This window comes from Centruroides vittatus, unplaced genomic scaffold (assembly GCF_030686945.1).
Source record: "Centruroides vittatus isolate TY-2023 unplaced genomic scaffold, ASM3068694v2 contig_93, whole genome shotgun sequence".
NCBI classification, from domain to species: domain Eukaryota; kingdom Metazoa; phylum Arthropoda; class Arachnida; order Scorpiones; family Buthidae; genus Centruroides; species Centruroides vittatus.
In genome coordinates this window covers 738990-758304 of record NW_027122616.1, presented here as the reverse complement: position 1 = coordinate 758304, position 19315 = coordinate 738990, and the positions used below count along the sequence as shown (strand labels likewise).

At 38.0% G+C, this 19315-nt stretch overlaps 1 protein-coding gene across 1 annotated transcript; it reads left to right on the top strand.

The window, feature by feature from the left end:
• On the top strand, nt 1-17576 carry LOC136984825 (cytochrome P450 4C1-like). Its single transcript, XM_067281967.1, has 8 exons — nt 1-63; nt 132-322; nt 1562-1631; nt 15094-15220; nt 16715-16888; nt 16949-17015; nt 17108-17287; nt 17352-17576. The coding sequence occupies exons 2-8, from the start codon at nt 217-219 to the stop codon at nt 17516-17518; spliced, it is 891 nt and encodes a 296-aa protein (XP_067138068.1). The 5' UTR covers nt 1-63; nt 132-216; the 3' UTR covers nt 17519-17576.
• The last annotated feature ends 1739 nt before the right edge of the window (nt 17577-19315 follow it).

The following is a 19315-nucleotide window of genomic DNA, read 5'->3' as shown; positions in this document are numbered from 1 at the left end:
AAATAAGGATTCCACCTATGATTTTTTTAAGCCACTTCTCGGAGACAACAGTCTTTTTCTCAGGTAATACATTATTTGATATTTGATTAAAGTATCGTTTATTACAGTTTTCTGAATTTAATTAAATAAAGTTCTGACAATAATTGGAGAAGAAGAAGAAAATATTTAGCTTTACATGGACATGTCTGGAATCTGAAAGATGAACAAAATGTATTTATGGTGCATTCAAACGTCCTAGTTGAAAAACTGAAACATTTGCAGGAAAATGAAATACTCAATGTCTTGGAATTGATGAAATATTGCACACTCGATATAATTGCAGGTATTATTCTCTAATGTAAAATATTTAATTAAGAATTATAAATATCACTTTGTTCTAAGTAAACATTTAAAAAAATACTTATTTTATCAACTTATTGCTCATCATGCAGAAAAAGTATGAAATTCATTTCAAAAAATAATACATATACATATATATGTCACTGCAAGAAAAGTAAGGTACTGAACTTTCCTCAACGAAAACGACAATTGATGGGGGCAGGAATTTAAACAGTTTTTTTGAAACGTGAAAGCGTTTTAATTACGGACTTAGTCGAGTGAAATTCTGACACACTGGACGACTTCCCTTATAGCAGGTCAGGGGTCCCCACCTTTTTGTACCTAAGAGCACATTCCAGAATACCGGCTGGACGACGGGCACCATTTACTTTTTCAAGGTGAATTCATATTTGGACATAGTTAACAGTGCCGGATTAAGCCTCTAGCGGGCCCTAGACAAAATTTAAATTGGGGCCCCATTTAAATAAGTTGCTTCTAAACAAATCTTATATAATGTGACATTAGCATGGGTGACACCCGGTGCGGATATCGCGGTGTCACCCAGGAATATTTCTAGATGGTGCGAGAGATATCGTGGCGGAGATTACTTCTGACACACGGATGGCTGTTGACCTTTTTTTTTTTATTTTTAGCTAACGACTGCTGAAATATCTAGGTCACTCCAAGTTACGGGCCGTACACGTGATTTTACGGTATTCAGAACGGATCGTTTTAATTCATTTCAGGTATGGGAAATTGAATTAGTGCACATTTGGCGGAGGAGAAAAAGAAATTGGTCGCATTTCGCTTTGTGCTTTCATCCGTGTTGGACGCTATTTCTACTTTTGAATGGTTAATCATTCAAAGTGAAAAAACTTTTACATAGCATTTTATTGAAAACCGAAATATTTTTATTTTTATCGTGATCGCACAGTGGCGGGCACACGTAAAACGATTGGCGGGCGCCATGGTGCCCGCGGGCATAGGGTTGGGGACCACTGCCTTATAGTGTTGTTGCTATTTGTATTATCTTTGTCCCCATCACGCGAAAATTGTTAGATATCTACCAGACTATAGCGAATTTTGCGCGACTAAACTGATTACTTTTTTATTTCGGCTAGTACTGTATTTTCTTAGTGAAATTACTCTGTTCTATGGCTCCTTCCCGAAACCCGAATATCATTCTCAAACGACGTAAATGTATTTATTTAAAAAATATAAATATCAACTTGTTTCTACGTAGACATAGCAGTAGGAGTTTCTCTACATTCTCAGACTAAGAACGATCAAGAATATGTGTCTGCATTACACAGGTATGTAAAATTCAGATCCAGATATATTTCTTTATTTTTCAAATAATACTTACCAAAGTAATATGTATATTAAATAATATAATGTTAGTTTTTATCTGATCGAATATTTAAAATGTTCGAATCAACTTTAGTAGAAGGAACATCAAACATCTAAATTTTAATTGTTGATCAATTAACCGAATATTAAAAGTTTGTAAATTATAAATGAAGTGTTATTGCTATACTCGCTGATCAGAATAAAGCGTAGTTAGAACAATGTAGAGGTAGAAGTGTAAAGGGAATCACGTTTATAACGAATAAAATGTGTTTAACAAGTAAGTATTAGATTTACAAATAAATTTGTCAATTGTAATGTTATAAAAGTAAACTTCACGTATTTCGTAGACATGAGAGACAATTTCTAACATGAATGACAAAAGTGTAACAAATCAACTTTTTGCAAAGGATACCGTTATTACAATAAATAACTAGTATTTATCCAGAATATAAAAAATAAATAAATAAAAGTAATGGGATCGGTTATTATAAATTTTTAAAGATAAAAAGTCTAAAAAATACTTCAAATTCTTTTTTAAATGCATCATGCAAAATATTGAAGTTAATTATCACTTCTTACTTTATTTTGAATAGTTTACATGGAAAATTTAAATAAAATTAAAAGTGATTAGTAACTTCAATATTTTGCATTTCTGTGTCTCGAGTTTCTTCGAAGTCGCAAAAAAAGTAATTTTAACACGTTAGATTAAAAGAGAATTTTAAGTACTTTTTTAAAGTTTTTATTTTTAAAAATTAGAATTTATCCATCTTTGTGTTTTTCTCCTGTTTCCTCAAGGAGAAGTCTTTGTGAAAGCGAAAACTTAACGTTTAAACATCCAATCAAAATATAAAAATATGCAGTCCAGCAACCTATCTTAAATACAGTGGGTGATCGGTTAACGAACATAATCCGTTCCAAGATTTTGTTCCCTATACGAATTGTTTGATAACCGATTATCGATTTACCAAAGATTTTTATGGGAATTTGATTAAGTCGTTGTGAAGACTCCAAAAAATAAAAATTATATACTTTTTTACTACGTTAATTATATGTAATAATAAAAATACATATATATGTTACTGTTAAAGTATGAAATCCGTTATTTCATAGAATACCTAGTTATTCCATGGAATAATTGATCGTGTCCGTTAAAGTGTAAAACTCTCTTGTATTTCATGGTTTAACTAGTTATTTCATAGAATAACGATCTGCAGCCCGTTAAAGTGTAAAATAATCTATATCATATATCTCGCACGACAAATACATTTACCTTCCACCCCTACTGCATTTATGAACTATTCCAGGCCATAGGAAGAGAACTTGTTTAGCGTGTTGGTGCCAGTTCATTCCGGTTAATTGATTGCTTGCACGTACAGTACCGGCTGCTGTTCGTCAAATACTGTTTCCACGTGTCAGGAATTGAGATACATTTATTTTTTTTAGGTTTTATAATTTAGTCATTTGTTATTACGTTAATTTAGTTTGCTTACGTTAAAGTGCAATTATTTTTAAGACCTTAAATTGCCTTGAACAATGAATTCTTTAAGTGATAACGTAAAAAAAGTTGCAATGAAAGAAAAGTTTGAATCTTTACTGAATAAGCGTGATGTGAAAGAGAACAGTGCTTTGCTCACCCGTGAAAAATTATTAAGCTTGATAGCTGATGTAAAGAAATCTAAAACATCAAGTAAGAAAGTGCAACGTGATTATAGGTTACTTCAACATTACTATGTCCTTGAAGTTCAAGGAGTAGAAAAATTAATAGTCCCAGTAACAAATGCAACACCAGATGTAATGTTTTATTGCTCAAGTGATTCTTTGTTTGACATTTTGTACGAAACTCATTTATCTATTGGTCACGGTGGTAGAGACCGAATGATAAAAGAACTTAATCGTCATTACAAAAATATTACGCAAAATGATATTAAGATTTTCCTGAATTTTTGTGAATCTTGTCAACAAAAACGCAAAGCGGGCAGAAAAGGTGTTGTTGTTAAGCCCATGATTTTTTCACATATGAATTCAAGATGTCAGGTTGACCTCATAGATTTTCAATCACAACCTGATGGAAACTATAAATTTATTTTAGTTTATCAAGATCACCTTACAAAGTTCGTGGTTTTAAGAACTTTTCAAACAAAGAGAGCAGAAGAAGTTGCAGGACAGTTGCTTGATATATTCCTATTGTTTGGAGCCCCATGTATATTGCAGTCGGACAATGGAAGAGAATTTTGTAACAAACTTATTGATGACTTAAAAGTAATTTGGCCAAAGCTTAAGATCGTGCATGGCAAACCAAAACATAGCCAAAGCCAAGGCAGTGTTGAGAGAGCCAATCAGGACATAGAAAATATGTTGACAACTTAGATGCGAGACAACCAGTCAACTTCGTGGAGTAACGAGTTAAAATTTATCCAGTTTATGAAGAACAGAGCGTCTGTGAGGACCGAATTAAGCCGGTCCAATTTTAAAATTTCTTTGTGTCAAATCCCCTCGGGACATAACAATCAAAATCAGCGATAACAATCTCAAGTCAAAGGATGTACAGTCTTCCGCCGTCAAACTCGCTTCCCTCCTCTCCGGATTCGACTTCTGCGTCACGGAGCCCGAATCATCGCCCTCCGTCGCGATTGGTGATCTTAGCAGACGCGTACAAAAGTATAAATAGGGGGGAGATATTTAAGAACGGGGGTGGCTGACGTCTGAAGAAGACGAACGGCCCGGCAAAACCCAGTCCTAGAGGAAGGCCACTTCATAGACGCCGGAGCATCTGCCTACAAGCCCGATCCTGCCGCCACCCGCCAGAGAAGACGCCAGAGCCGAATTATTGTCGATAACCGAGAGGTATGAATCCCCCAACAAATGTGAACTCTCTCTCTCCCGTGATTAGGGACAGGACGCGTTAGATTTCTGTATATTGTTTGTCTGTCTAAATAAATCGTCATGTGTTTTCATCCTGGGTCCGTTTATTCGAATATCGCCTTCACCTTATCGTCAAACGCACACACTTCTTCCACTCGACCTGACAATTAATTACTCAATCCCGACGAGTCGGGATATCATACAAATTTTAGCCATCCGTGACAGTGGGGTGGGTCTTGCCGACCTATTCGCTGAAGCAAAAGGAGGTACGACTCCGTCCTACCTCCTGGCGTTTCCCACAAATTGGTTTAAAGGAGTGGGGTTCGACTTTTTCGAACTATCGATAAGAGGAAAAAAAAGGCCATATTCGAGTAACAAGGTCGATTTGAGTCGAAGGTAGAAATAGCAATAATGGAACCTAATCCTCAACCCGCGGCGGGGCCTGCTACCCCAGCGAATCAAGGATTGAACCCCCTTACGTTTGGCGGTCTTGGCGGAATAATTCCATTGCTGCCCGTATTCTCAGAAGACCTGCAAGGCCCCCGTGTAACGGACTTTTTCGATTCTTTGGCAGATATTATGAAGGTTGCCGCATGGTCTACAGTGCAAATGCTGGCGGTAGCGAAGTTAAAACTAGCGGGGATAGCCCGGGAATTCGTACTAAAGGATCGGCGAATCAAGGAAGTTGACGACTTCAATGAATTCAAAAGACTTATGCTCCAGCGTTTCGATCGAATGCCTCTTACTTTTAGATTAAATCGATTTTATTCCTGTGTGCAAAAAAGGGATGAAGGTGTCCAAGCGTATGCTGCCCGGTTGCAAGCACTCGCGACAGAGATGGAAATCACGCTGGAACCTGGTGCAAATGCGGCGGAAACTGCTATTATTCAGCGAGTACAAAGAAAAGAATTGGACTAACGCTTAAAGGTCCAATTCTTGAACAGAATCACGCCGAGGATACAACAACGGATAATGAGTCGTGCCCCAAAAACCTTTGATGAGGCTCTAGATGCCGCAATCAATAATGAAACGATTGAAGAACTCACCGCGTGTTTACGCAGGAACCTGCGGACCATTAGCCTGCGATCAACCGAACGTCCCCTGTTAGACGATTTAACACAGTTAACGGAGACGCTTGAAGAACTTAAAGGTAGAGTGAACAGGCTCACTTGCGGTACAATACCACGCAATTATAAAACTTTCTCGGGGAGACGAAGCGATCGGGGCAGTTTCCAGAACTCCACCTATGCTAGGCCACCTACCTGGCAAAATGACTATCGGCCGACAACTTTCCGAAGTCGGTTCGATCAGTCGAATGTTCGAGCTACCCTTAACTCCAATCGGAACCGGAACTCACCCACCCCCTCAGCCAATAACGTAGGCGAGCATGCGACACCGCCCCCACCTAGAAACTATTTGCCCGCAAGACGGGAACCCGGTAACGAACAAAATAGGGTCCGATTTCGATCCCAATCCCTGGAGAACTCTTAGTCCAAATGGGGAGAGTGAGAAGCGTTGACAGGCGACGATACCGATCTCACCCCCGAAGGACCGAACCCTTAGGAACCTAGCCGTAGGATAAGGGCCGAACCCTTATCCTACGGCTAGGGTTCGGCCGCGAACACCATGACGGCGAAATCAGCAATCAGGAAATTTGAGAGCAGGGAACCGAACCCCCGTCGCCTCTTGCTTCCACGATTTCCTCCCCTAGGCAAAGCGAAGCCATATTTGAGTGTTTTATCGGAGGAAATCCGGCCACAGTTCAAATAGATACGGGAGCGAAAGTGTCTCTCTTAGCCAAATCTTTTGCTAATATGATGATAGAGAGGGTAGATATCGAGAGTGATAAGGAAACCGATTTAAGAAGCGCGACTGGGCATTCTATACAAACCTACGGCATCATGAGTCCCACTTTTGAAATCGGTCAGTTACGATTTCCCTACACTTGTTTGGTAGATATGGATGTTACTTGCCCATGCGATGGTATTATCTGTCAGGATATGATTACTGATAAGGGCTTTATCATTGATTTAAAGGGCAGAGAATTAACTATACCCCCTCAGACCGTAATACCCTTTATAACCTCCCTTAAAGCAAGCGATCGAAGAGAACAGGAACAATTTAGCGATATAGATCGGGAGAAAATCCCCGACCATAGGAGAATTCAAAAAAGACAGAGAACCGCGAGCCCGCCCAAGGAAGGGAGTATAGTAGAAAGAGACAATTCACATTCTCAGAAGAGCGAGAATGAAGGAAGGGACATCGTGTTAGTGGAAACTTGTCGGCTTCCCCCTTTAACCGACAATATAGTCACCGCAACTATTAGAGGGACCAGAGGTATAGGAAAAGTAGGAGTAATAGAGTCGATCCCCTTCTCGCAGGAAGGAATATCAGGAGCCGATTTGTTAGTCGCCCCTAATAAGAAGGGACAGGTACCCATTCGTATCTGCAACACTACTCGTAAAACAATTAAATCAGAAAAGTGTACAAAGGTCGGAAACTTTTTCGATGCAGAGGAAGAGACTGACCCTGTGAGAGTCAGAAAGGAAGGGAAAATGGCGACAATGTCGAAAGCTGAGTTCAGCCAGCTTTCCGATTGGAGTAATATCCCGGAAGAAGAAAAACAGGCCCTTCTCAACTCACTATACAAATATCGACATGTTTTTGCCATAGATGACTATGATTTAGAATATTGCGATATTGTACAACATAAAATCGATACTGGCGATGCCGTGCCTATATATTCATCGCCCTATCGAATCCCTTACGCTCAACGGCAACAATTAAATGAGATTATAGACGAACTCTTAGCTCACAATATCATCGAACATTCCACTTCTCCGTGGAGTTCAGCCGCTATATTAGTTAAGAAGAAGCTGGGCGGGGTTTGCTTAGTCATAGAATATTGTAAACTCAATAAAATTACGAAAGTAGACCTTTATCCTCTTTCTTTAGTGCACGAGTTTCTTAGTCTAATGGGACAAGCGACCTATTTTTCGACGATGGACACTATTTTCGGGATTTTGGCAACTTAGCGTTTGCGATAAGGAGAAGACTGCTTTCTCCACCATTGATGGTCATTATTAATGAAAACAGATGTCCGATGGGACTTCGTAATAGTCCTGCGGCATTTGAAAGGGCTATGGACTTTGTCCTTTATGGCCTAAAGGGAAAGACCTGCCTCGTCTACATAGACGACATTTTAACTTTTAGCTCTGACTTCGCTAGTCACCTCAAACGATTGGAACAAATCTTCCAGAGGTTAGTAGAAGCAGGAATTAAATTAAAACCGAGAAAATGCCACTTCCTGCAGCGACAGATAAAGTTTCTAGAACACGAGATTTCTGCTCAGGGTATAAAACCCAACGCCGATAAAATAAAATGCGTATTAGATTTCCTAAAACTGGAAAATGAGCGGGACATTCAATCTTTTTTAGGTCTAACAGGGTATTATCTACGACATGCAGACGCTTACGCGAAAATCGCTAAGCCTTTAACTGATTTATTAAAGAAAGATATGCCATTCGAATGGGGACCAACCCATCAGGAGAGCTTTGAAACCTTAAAGACAATTTTGACGTCAGCCCCTGTATTAAAGTCCCCTGACTTTACTAAACCCTTTATTCTGGCTATTGATGCCTCCAACACGGTCTTAGGAGCGATATTAGCCTAAGAGGAAAATGGGAAGGAGAAACCCATAGCTTACACAAGTCGACTGTTAAGAAAGCCGGAACTAAATTATAGCACTACGGAAAAAAGTGCTTAGCCACTGTGTGGGCTGTGAAATACTTTAAACTCTACTTGTACAGACGAAAATTTACGATAATTACCGATCATTGCCCCCTATGATGGTTACTCAATTGCAAAGATTCCACGACAAATTCTAGATTATCGCGATAAATTATTTTCCTCCAGGAATTCAATTTCAATGTTATTCATAAAGCAGGCAATTCTCACAAAAATGATGACACCCTTAGTTGTATACCTATCTGACAAATCACGGAGGTAGAGCCGATTTTCTTCGTGAGCCAATTAGCCGCCGAGCAGCAACGCGATAAGCTGTGGAAGTCTCTGTTACAAACTTTACAAGACGGAGTTACCACCGGCAGTTATAACAAACTACAGTTAGAGGAATTTTATATTAACGAAGTAGGCGCTCTATGCCATAAAGAAACAGACAAATGACACACATATTGGTGGGAACAAATTGTCGTACCCGTACAATTAAAAAAATATATTCTCTCTACATTTCATGATAATTCGATAGCCGAACACTTGGGAGAACAGAAAATGCGAACAAAAATCGCTAAGTCCTTCTATTGACCAAAAATGATAAAGGAAATCAATTATTGTCAGAGTTGTCAAAGCTGCGCAAAACATCGTCGACGAGGACGACGAACACAAGCTGAATTACAATTATTCTCTCCTCTTTCCTACGTGTTCGAACGAACCGCCATGGACATTATCGGACCACTTCCTCTTACCACTTGCGGGAACAAATATATATTAGTATTTGTTGATCATTTTAGTCGATATGCGGAGGCGATACCATTGCCGGATGTTAGTAGTAAAAGGATAGCGAAAGCTTTCGTCACGAATGTCGTGTTACGCCATTCAACGCCAACGCACCTACTCACTGACTGAGCACCTAATTTAATTTCTAAGATGTTTACAGAAGTATGCAAACTGTTACAAATAAAACGCCTCCTTACCACAGCATACCATCCCGCCTGTAACGGCGTAGTCGAGCAATTTAATAAAACCTTAGTTGATATTTTATCACACTAGGTAGCTAGCGATCAACGCAATTGGGACGAATGGATTCCCTACGCTTTATTTGCCTATAATACCTCTATACACGCATCGACCAACGTCCTTTCTTCCTTTTATACAAAAGGGAACCTACATACCCCTTTGAACTGGTAACCAGTCCTATTACTAGAGTCTATGATATAGAGGAAAATTTTGCATTTGAGTGAGGTCAACGAGTGAAAAATGCGCATCAGACCGCACGTCAATATTCCGAAAAAGCGGCAGAGCTAAGGCAAGAACGACACCGAAAACAAAATAGGCCTCCCCGATATAAACTAGGAGATGGAGTACTGTTAAAGGAAGTCGTCACCTGCAATGACTAAAACGGAAATTAGCTGCCCGATGGTCCGGCCCTTATCGTATAATAGAAGTTTTGGGACCCGTTAATTTTACCATAGAGAATATACAAAATAAACGGAAGTTAAATGTGCACGTTGATCGCATTAAACCCACCACCGCAAGGAAAGAATTTCACCTCCACGAGGAATTAGGAGCCGATCAGCCCGATGTCCCACGCGATGCTAGTAGTCTGGTAGCTCCTCAACCCCTTTCCATTCACCCATGGGATGAATTTATTTTAAGCGCGATATTGATTCCCCTCGGAGAAGGATCGGACGAAATACAAAGGGAGAGTGACAAAACAGCGTCAGAGTAGGAAGTCTCCGAATCAAAAACAAAAGGGGAAGCGGAAAGTACGCTGCCTTATGCACTGAGAAGTCGCGGGCCGGTGAAAGACCTACCCTGGATCATGCCTCGACCCAGCCGTAGCCATATCCCTCGGTTTATTTCTTTTGCCACGAGCCGAGCCTCCTCGCCTTAACCTTTAAACACATATAATTAAGTATACTGCTATCTTTGCAGCCCGAGAATGAGAGCGAAACGGATTGAATTTTGCAGAAATTTGAACCTTTGTATATGTACTTATACCCATATCTTAGCTCTAATTTGATGTAACTCTAGACATCAACCCCCCCCCCGAGGATTAACAATTTTATTGTTAATAATTCCATTTCCCTGTTTTAAAGAAGCCTCGGAAGACGTACTCGAGAGCCAAGATGATTTTCCTTCGTCTTACCGTCATTTTCCTAAGTATTCAATGCACCACCTTCCAACCGACATTGGCACCTTTGAAGTTTACGATAATAGTGGTTTTCATCCATCAGTGAAATTTCCTTATGACAGCCAGTCATTGGACATTGGTCAATGACCTTACCTTTGACCATTTAAAAAGACAAGTTCAGTTTATCTCGGAATCAATAGATTACCTAGAAGAGCTGAGCAAACGTAGCCCTTTAAGCAATGGTTCTGACCCAACCGCCTGGAAATTCCCCACCGGCAGATTTCAATTAGTAACAGCTTTTTTCTTTAATTACCAGAGTGAATACCACAAGCTTTTATCACTAGTTACTCTAAAAGACAACTCCAAGCAAAAAAGGGGACTTGTAGATATTAGAGGGAAGGCACTTAAATTCCTTTTTGGTACCGCTACCTCATAAGAAATTGAAGCCTTAAACGCTGCGATCGAAACCCTAAAACAACACACTGACAGAATTATTCATTTGTTAAAATCCAAAACAACTCTTCTCGCTGATACCTTAAATATCAGCAAAAATAATCGCCATCAACTTTTCCTTTTATTTAAGCGCATTGAAAATTTCGGAGAACTAATGAATGTATACCGTTATAACCTCGCGTATGAAATTATCCTACGCACTATTGAATCGGCCATCCAAGAACTGCATTTCCAATTGGTCGAATTACGAGAAGCGATCGACATTTTAGAGCAAGGACGATTAAGCCATTATTTCATTCCGCAAGAGATCATGTTACAGACCCTCCGCGATATACAAATTCAACTTCCGGTCGGTTACGCAATGATCGAAGCCATCCAACCGGATACGCTATTTAAATATTATCAATGGATTACAACAATCGCGATAGCCCTCCCCGGCAAATTACGAATTTTCACTAAAATGATATGTACGAAATCGTAAAGTTCCCCACTTACATTTCTTCATTAAACACTTTCGTACAATTTAAAACCAGCCATTTTGTCATCGCGCTCTCGATGGACCGACAGTCTTACATGCTGTTGCAACATCACGACCTGACCACCTGTAAAGCCGCTTACCTCCCATTGTGCTCCTTAGATAGCCCTATACAGCGAGAGCCATCACAAAGCTGCAAATATGCTTTATTTAGTGTCATTGAAAATAATGTCAAGGATCTCTGCACGCGACAAATTATCCCTCAATTCTCGCCGATCTTTAAAAGAATAGATCAACGAGGTACCTGGATCTATTGCACTTCTAAACCTCTCCTCCTCACGATTCGATGTTCATCACGACGTCGCAATTTCCCTCTTATCCCATCCACAAAGAAATTAAATAATACCGGCACTATTAATCTCCCGAATGCGTGTACAGGTTACCTGCCTGAAATCATTTTCACGGGACACTTCCAAAGACAATCAACCATTTAATTAGACATAGCCCAACAATTAGTTGTTCCCAAATTGAACAAATCCTAAATCAAACTGAAATACGGTAAATTCAAACCCGTCTAAAGGATTCCCAGACTCCACCCCTCAAGGTGATAACCTTCGCCGATATTGGAGAAGCCGATCGTTCCCTGACAAATGTCCGGTATGACCTCGAACATTTATTACGTATGTCAACACTTCCTCTGTCAACCACTTCAGTCCCCTTGTTAATCACCATCCTGATAAGTTGCTTACTTGTCGCTCTTTTTTCCATTGGCATTATATATGGTTATCACTATTATCCACTGCGCCGCCGATGCTGTTTATCCAACTCTCGCGAACGAAATCCTAATTTGGCAAATCACTTCCTCCAAGAAGTACACGTAGACAATCTAGCTTCAAACCTGGACCAAGAGCAAATTCTGCTTGCTGAGGGACCTAATGCCCCTAATTTTGCCCGCGGAGACCAACACCTGTTGCTTTCTCCTATTAACTCTTCGTATAGTCCGGTGAGCGTAGACCTACGAGACCGGTTAGGGTATCCCCAAAATTTTCCCATATATCCATTATTTTCCATTAGTTCTAAACTCTACCTACTACCCCTCACTCCACAGTCCGATATCTCACGTATCCTCTTTCCCTTTCAGACCGATGGCCGCTATCGGACAGGAGGACATGACGTCACTGGTAACATGCCCGAATTGTTTCGACCTGGCCCAACCACCGGTATACCAATGCACGAATGGGCACATAGTCTGTTCCAGCTGTCGGCCTCGGATCGACCGTTGTCACACCTGTCGGGAGCCGTTAGGGCACATCAGGAGCCTTGTTGTAGAGCAACTGGCTTCCACGTTGCTATTTGCATGTCTCTATCAAGCTTACGGTTGTCCCTTTCGCACCCTTTTCCATCAGAGGGAGGAGCACAAGAAGGCCTGTCATTTCAAACCTGTGACATGTCCCTTCCCAGAATCTCGCTGCTCTTAGGAAGGGGATCGTACCATTCTTTTGACACACCTGCAACAACGCCACCCCCTTGCTCATCTTTACTTGCGATCAACACTCCTTTTTATGGGGGTCGCCTCTGACCAACCCGAATCTACTATGTGGGCCTACATTCTCGCCTGTTATAATCACCATTGTCTAATTCGCGTCATTCGACGTCGGTCGGAGATCCCTCTTTACCGAATCGAGGTTTTTCACCTCCCTACCCATCCTCCCGACTCTGCCTCCACTACTTCCTTTTCTTACTTTCTTGCATTCAGGCAAAGACGGTATTCGTTACAATGGTCTGTCCCTTTTGTTCCCACCTTAGGCGAGATTCTCTTTTTTACCTCTCCTCCCCCTCTTGAACTCCCCACTGGGATTGTCCATTCCTTCTGCAATCGCGACAATTTTAAGTTCTTTTTCCAAATTAACGCTGACTAACCCCTTTCAGATGGCTTCCATCGACTGGAACGAGCCAGAAGACACGCCTTTTCCTCCTGCAGCGACTGAAAGGCCCGAGGTTGATTCGGCAGCCCTTCGGGCTGCCCTAAACTTCGCAAAATCACAACGAAAAAAAAATGCGACCCTGGTCACCATGGTCCTGCCGCTGGGACACCAATGTCCCGCGGATCTCCAACTAGCGCTAACAGATGAGGACACCTTTACGGACCTCTATTATCAAACAAGTTAAATTTCGGCGCCAAACCTCCCAACGCATGCGGCGCGAGTCCCCCTTTTCTGGGCCTTTGGCCCCACATCCGGAGCCCAAATCCACGCTCGCCGGACCTGACAAAATCGCTGGACGCAATCCTAGCCAAATGTAGCCATTTCTATATATATTGTTTTAACCATTTATATGTAGCCGTATATATATATATATATATATATATATGTATATTTTGTATTAAACATTCAAATGTAGCCATTATATATATATATCTGTATTAGTCTTGCATATCCACTGATGTTACCTTTTTGTGTGTTACCTTTAGTTTTAATAAATTCCCTTTTGGTATTTTATTCAAACCTTAATTATTTTTTATACTCGTGATACAATTACTCGGTCTTTATTACCTAGATATCGACACACTTTTCAAGCCGCGCATTTCTTCCCTTTTTGGATTTTCCCAAGAGAGAGAGTAGTAAACCCCACTTTACCTATCTGTTATCATACCTCTACCTATAACAATGAACTGATTGCCATTACGTGTATTTTAATCTTTATTTTTGGATATCAAGACAGTATTAGCTATCAGCCACGCCAAACGGATGTCAGCCTATTAGCATTAACCTGGTTCGGATGCCATTCTAAGACTGTTGTTCTGACATCCTTCCACTTATTCAAACGAACTTTAATAGTAGAAATTGGCATTAATTCTTTTTTCCAAAAGAAATCATATTTCGCTGAGATTTTTGGTTATCTTTATTAAAGAGTCCTTGGCGTTTTTCTGTCGTCAGATCCGTTTCAGGTTCGATTATGACTCATCAATGTTTTTTATTTCTCAGATGTGATTTTTGTTACTTTTTTAACTGCTTGAGTATTCTTAATTATACTGTATGTTTCGTAGATAAAATTGAACTGCGCCTTACTGTAGACTCGTTAGAGTCATACTGCCCAGCAACATCAGACATCTGCCCACTCTCTACATTTGCTATTATACTCTCACCGTTTGAATAGAAAAACCCACGAAAAACTTAACGAGTGCCCGCCCGACAGTCTCGCGAATACGATAAAAAATAAATTCTGTCAGAAAAATAAAAAGCTGGAATTACAAGGGAGAGATTCAAAGTTGGGAGGAATACTATCCGATCAGTATATACCGTGTTGAGCGTCAATGTCGACGTCTCCCGCGTTCCGAAAAGTTTCAAATTGTTGCCTGAAGACAAGGAAAAAACCAATCGACATTCATTATTATACATCGCTTCATCTTGTGTTTGTTCCGTAAAATGTTCGTTGTTCGAACATAAAAATCTGTCGCGAAAGTGTTCGTTATCCAATTTGTCCGTTAACCGTTTACCAGTTTGTAAAATAAATTAATTTCAATATGAAATAATTGCAAAGTTTCCTTGCACTTTTGAACACAAAAACAAAAAAAAAGTTTTAGATAAATTTATGACTTATGAGTAAATTTTATATCGTTTAAGAATTATTTCAGTTTTCACACGAAATATAATGTGTTAAATTTTATATACATTTAATAGTTGACAGTACTTTACTTCTTATCCAAGCTTTAAATTTGCATTAATTATTTTTTGATATAATAATAATTTATATTAAAATTTAGAGTTATGAAATACTTTCCTGAATGGCTACTGAATCCAATGTACTGGTTTTCCCCAATTTTCTTCATGAGTAAAATAAAAAAAAATTACAAGAGGGACGTTGAAATAATTCATCGTTTCGACGAAAAGGTAAACCCAACTTGTAAATGAAGTTTTTTGTTTTGATTTAAGTAATTAATGAATTAATTTGATGCGTAGGTCTTCAAGAGAAATAAACAAAATTATGTGAAGAAAATGGAAGAGCAGCATTCTTTAGACAAAGATGCACGACCACAAGAGGAACCAAAGGTAAAAATAAAACAGCGTATTATCGATTCACTGTTGGATCTTCATGTCAAGCAAGGTTTAATATCGGAAGAAGACGTTATCAGAGATATGTGAAGCACTATTTTAGCGGTAGGCATATTTTACTGAATGTCTTATCGGGAAAAATCGTGCATTTCAATGATATTATTTTTGTTATTCTGAAGTAATATTTTGGTAAACAACAAATTGAAATATAACTAATTCCACAAACAGTTACTCGGCGACAAAAATTATAATTAAAGTATAACGTAAACTCTATTTCAAGAATAATCATAATTACTTTCTTGTAATTATAAATTATATTTAAGTTAAGATGTTTATGAAATCATTACATTTCATTTACAATTAATTATTATAATAGTATTTCTAATTACAAACTAATTTATAACTTTTTAACATCTAAAAATTTGTAGTTTTAAATTATAAATTTTATCCTTTTATATTTTTGTTATGTGAAATATCATAGAAAGAAAATGTTTATATAAACAAAAGGTTTATTAATTACAGTATATTTTTTCTATTTATATACACACAGAAAACATATAATTCTAAAAAATTAAAAACTATCTACAGTAGATTTTTAAACATTCAGAAGCAGATTCTTATGTACAATTAAGGCAGGAAATCGGAATGAAAAAATTATAGTCGTACCTTACTTTTTCGACTTCATATCTCGTCCATATCAAATTCGATTTTAATTCATTATCAAAAACGGCTTCGAAATCGAAGCCGTTTTTGCTAATGATTATGTAAAATAGTACTTTGTAAATTTGTAAGTTAGTTCTGTGGGATATTGTCAGATTACTTTTTCGAGTATTAGTTAATGAAATTCTTTCTAAAAACACGATTGAAACATATTCAAAGCAAGTAATATCTGTGATAATGACAGAAAAATTTTGTAATCCGAAAAATTTCAAATCCATAATTATTAACTAACCGAAACACTTTCGTCAATTCGGGGCTAGTATTGTATATTTGCATTTATGATAATCTACTTTTATATTAATATAAGTAACTTTGTGAAGCGAAAATATAGAATTTGTAAGTCGGGATGTTTTGTGTCATTGTGTAACTTTGTATCCTGTTCCGAAGCTTAAAACTGGTTTTTTAAACTTACTCGGTAGATTTGCGGCAATGACTTGCTGAAAGGAATATAATTGTGGATTGTAAAGTGATTTGACATCAATATGAAGGAGCGCGATATTTATGCATGCCATATGCTAATTTTACAAGTTTATTATACAGTATTTATTTTACTGCAAACATAAATTATACAGAACGTAATTTTACATTTTTTTTCAACGTATTTAATATCAGGGTTACGATACATCCTCTCACGCTATGTCATGGACTCTTTATTTCCTGGGAAGATTCCACGAAATACAAGAAAAGCTGTATCTAGAATTGCAAGAAATTTTCGAAAATGATATGAATAGGGATATTACTATCGATGACCTGACGAAAATGACGTACTTAGAATGCGTAATTAAGGTAACTTTTCAATTTCTTTAAATACGCACAAAAGTTAGTTTTATATATTACAATTTTCAGGAGTCGATGAGAATCTATCCTCCTTTTCCTGTTATTGCAAGAAAAAATCCTTCGGAAATGAAAATGGGTAAATTTTTGAAATCTTGGAATTTGTTTTTAACTAATAATAATTTATATCTATTATTGACTTGAAGCATTAAATCGCTGTTATTGGAATAGGTAATTACGTGTTGCCTGCACATTCGACTCTTGTCATAAGTATCTGTGGCATCCATCATAATCCTTCTGTTTACGAAAATCCGAAAGTGTTCGATCCAGACCGTTTCCTACCTGAAAACTATAAAAACCTTCATCCTTATGCATTTCTGGCATTTTCTGCCGGTCCACGAAATTGCATCGGTAAGTCATTAGTGAATAAGTACAAACACAAAAGAATTATTTTATAAAAATGATTTATTTACAGGAGGTAAACTTGCCATGATTACAATGAAAACGGTTTTGGCAAATGTACTTCGAAATTTTAAAGTTTACTCTTTGGACTCTCAAGATAAGATCGTTACTTCTTTTGAAGGTATTTCGACCCCAATATCAGGCATAAGAATGTTTGTAGAAAAAAGATGTATGCTGTAAGATACGAAATAACATGAACGTTAGGGTAATTTTTATTACAAATATATATCAATATAAACATAGGCTTATCTTTTAATATAATCGAGACGAGTTGATAATAATAATAATAATAATAATAATAATCAGTGCAGAGCCCAAACGGTTAGGAGTTGAAAGTTGAAATTTGGTTCACAGTTAGGGTACGTCACGAGAACGCATGCTAAAAAGGGATTTTTCGAAATTCCTCTCCACGGGGGAGAGGGACAGGATTAAGTGTTAACACTTCCATCAACAATGGAAGTGTCAAGTAACAATGTAAGTGTTAAGTAACAATGAAAGTGTCAACAACGGAAGCGTTAAAAATGGAAGAGTCAACAATGGAAGTGTTACGTAACAATAGAAATGTTAAGAGCACAAACGGTTAGGAGTTAAAAGTTTAAATTTGGTACATAGTTAGGGTAGGTCACGAGAACGAACACTAAGAAGGTATTTTTCGAAATACCTCCCCACGGGGGAGAGAGACAGGATTAAGTCTTAACACTTCCATCAACAATGGAAGTGTCAAGTAACAATGGAAGTGTCAAGTAACGATGGAAGTGTTAAGTAACAATGGAAATGTCAACAATGGAAGTGTTACGTAACAATGAAATTGTTAAGAGAAAGCGACGTGCAAGACGCAGTTGCAGTTTTTTCGTTTTTGCGGAAAATCGAACATATTTTTAGACCCATCTAAAAATTCTGTAATTAATCTGGAAACAGAGGGGACCCAATTCTTGCATTCTGTGAAAAAAAGTAAGGTTGACTGTAACGTAATAATCTTAATCTTCGCTAAAACGGTTAGGAGTTGAAAGTTGAAATTTGGTACACAGATAGGGTACCAAATTAAAGTACCAAAGTGTTAAGTAACGATGATAGTGTGAAGTAATAATGGAAAACAAGATCAAGCGACGTGCAAGATTTACGGGCGCTGGAAAATAAAGAAAAAAGAAAAAGAGTAATATGTTGGAACATATTTGATTTTCAAATTTATACAGATTAGTTCGGTTTTTCTCGACTTTTCTTCTTTAGAACATTCGATGAAAGTCTAACGATATAACCAGAACACGTCGTGAAAATCGAACAATATTAGAACATTTGAATTTCAAATTCAACCTTTCTTTAGAAATACTTATTCGTTGATAAAATTACTCTTTTTCTTTTGTGACTATAACGTGATAATCTTAATCTTCGCTATCGTTACTTTTGCTCGAGCAACGCCGGGCCTACCTGCTAGTACAAGGGCGTCGCCAGGGGAAGGGGCAGAGGGGCAGTTGCCCTTTCCTAGAAATTCGAAAAAGTCATTTAAATGCTAAGTTTTAATTAAAATAATCTTCTTAGGCTTCTTGTAAGTTAAAGAAAATGTTTTATTTGAGATATTTCTTTCCCGGTACATAGTAAATGATTAAAACTTTATGAATCGTTTTTATTTTACCTATATACAATTCATATCCTGTATCAATTTACATCATCTTGCCCCCCCTTACCCATTGGCTGGCGTCGTCCTTGTGCTAGTATCATATAATCTAGATTCGTACATTTATAAACTGTATCGAAATAATTCTACCAATTATTGAACATTACTTATAAATTGTAATTCATATTTTTATAGATAAAACGATCAGAATAAAATGTATTTTCATTATTGTTATTAAATCTGCTTTACAATAATTTTATTTTTTGCTGTTTGTTGAGTTTTATTTATCACATTGATCGTTTTTCATATTTAATTTTACGTAAATTAAACTGTTGTTAACGATCTGTTGTTCGTATTTACCTGTA

What these genes read in the sequence shown, in the direction of transcription:
- LOC136984825 (XM_067281967.1), top strand. Translation starts at nt 217, where the DNA reads ATGGTGCATTCAAACGTCCTAGTTGAAAAACTGAAACATTTGCAGGAA. An exon ending in TATGTGTCTGCATTACACAG is followed by an intron (nt 1,632 to 15,093) that starts GTATGTAAAATT and finishes ATTAAAATTTAG; the next exon opens with AGTTATGAAATACTTTCCTG. An exon ending in ACTTAGAATGCGTAATTAAG is followed by an intron (nt 16,889 to 16,948) that starts GTAACTTTTCAA and finishes TACAATTTTCAG; the next exon opens with GAGTCGATGAGAATCTATCC.